Genomic DNA, 1398 nt, shown 5'->3' with positions numbered 1-1398 from the left:
TAGATATACAGCTACTTTCTCATAGTTCAATGAGAAGTTTTGAACTAATAGTGTTTAGACAAATTATCATGTCTGCATCTTGTACTATGAATAACTACTACAAAGACAACAACATGCAATGTATTAATTATTGTAACTGTTCTACTAACTTGTTCTGAAACTATCTCATTGCTACTTGTTTCTCAATAAAATTACTTAAAAAATAATTTTACAAACTTTGGCTTGGGAGATAGCTCAGCGGTCTAAGTGCCTGCCTGGTAAGCACAAGGACCTGGGTTCAATCACTGGTACCATACACCATGCCAGCCCGTGCAGTGCCAGCCACCGAAACCCAGTGTGATGATCCACGCCGTAATCTCAGCAATGGGGAGGCTGAGACAGGAGGATCACTACAAGTCTGAGCTGCATAGCGACACCTCAAATAAATAAAAGATTAAAAAAAATTTATAAGCTTTTTCATGTGCACAGTTTACTATATAATTTTCTAATTAAGAAGATATACTGAAATATACTGAAAGTGCTATCATTTTTAAATGTTTAAATTTTTAAAATATTGATTACTATAAAAGTCACAATACCATTCACCCTCATCATGCCACTCCCCTTTCTCTCATTCCCAACACACTTATCTCATCCTTCCTGCCACCTTCTGTGGCAGTTCTGGAGTCCTTCTCTGTGAGTGTCCTTAGTTGTGCTGTCATGGCTGTCCAGTGTCCTGAGTTTATGCTAAACATTTGTCTTACATGGTCACTTTGATTTTGGAAAAGAGCCAAAAATCACATGGTGCCAAATATGGTGAATAAAGTAGATAAGGAAACATCATAATTTTTTGACATAATTGATCAATGATGGATGATTGAAAAATATAGTGAATTTGAAATACAAAAATTATTATAGTAAAAACAATACCAACATCTCACTTTCTATATACTTACTCTATGATAATTAGCAATATGTCTTTTATTATACTGAATTTTAAAAAGAAATTTAGACATTCACCATATTTTTGATCATCTCTCATATTAAACAACTTCTAACTTCTTTTCTTTCTTACCTCAACTCCTAGAAGAGCAGCCCAGGTTAAACCTCTCATAAGAGGTGGAATGTCAACTCTTGCTTCTTTCCAAATTTGATTTTTTTTATATGGATAAGCCTATGATATAAAAAAGAATGAAAATATTTCAAAATGTAATTATATAAAGTATTTCCAAGTATAATGTAATGAAACTAACCAGTAACACTAAACCTTCAAAAACTATACAGATACACAGAAATTAAATAACATACTTCTCAGCAACCAACCATTGAATCTAGAAATTCAGGAAATTTAAAAATTATTGAAATGAATAATAGTATTATATTCATACTAAGACATATGAATATAATAAAAGCAATACT

General features: G+C 32.0%; 1 protein-coding gene across 5 annotated transcripts in view; it reads right to left on the bottom strand.

Moving 5' to 3' along the window:
• Positions 1-1398, bottom strand: part of Tbck (TBC1 domain containing kinase) — a 214982-nt gene that overhangs the window by 110551 nt on the left and 103033 nt on the right. For all 5 annotated transcript variants that reach the window (XM_023710021.1, XM_023710017.1, XM_004626700.3 and 2 more), the window contains one exon: positions 1055-1153. In XM_023710021.1, the coding sequence (XP_023565789.1) occupies positions 1055-1153 (99 nt within the window). The remainder of the gene's footprint in view (positions 1-1054; positions 1154-1398) is intronic.

Source organism: Octodon degus, unplaced genomic scaffold, assembly GCF_000260255.1.
Source record: "Octodon degus isolate 3935 unplaced genomic scaffold, OctDeg1.0 scaffold00016, whole genome shotgun sequence".
In the NCBI taxonomy this organism is placed as follows: Eukaryota; Metazoa; Chordata; class Mammalia; order Rodentia; family Octodontidae; genus Octodon; species Octodon degus.
This window is presented reverse-complemented; position numbering and strand designations above follow the sequence as displayed.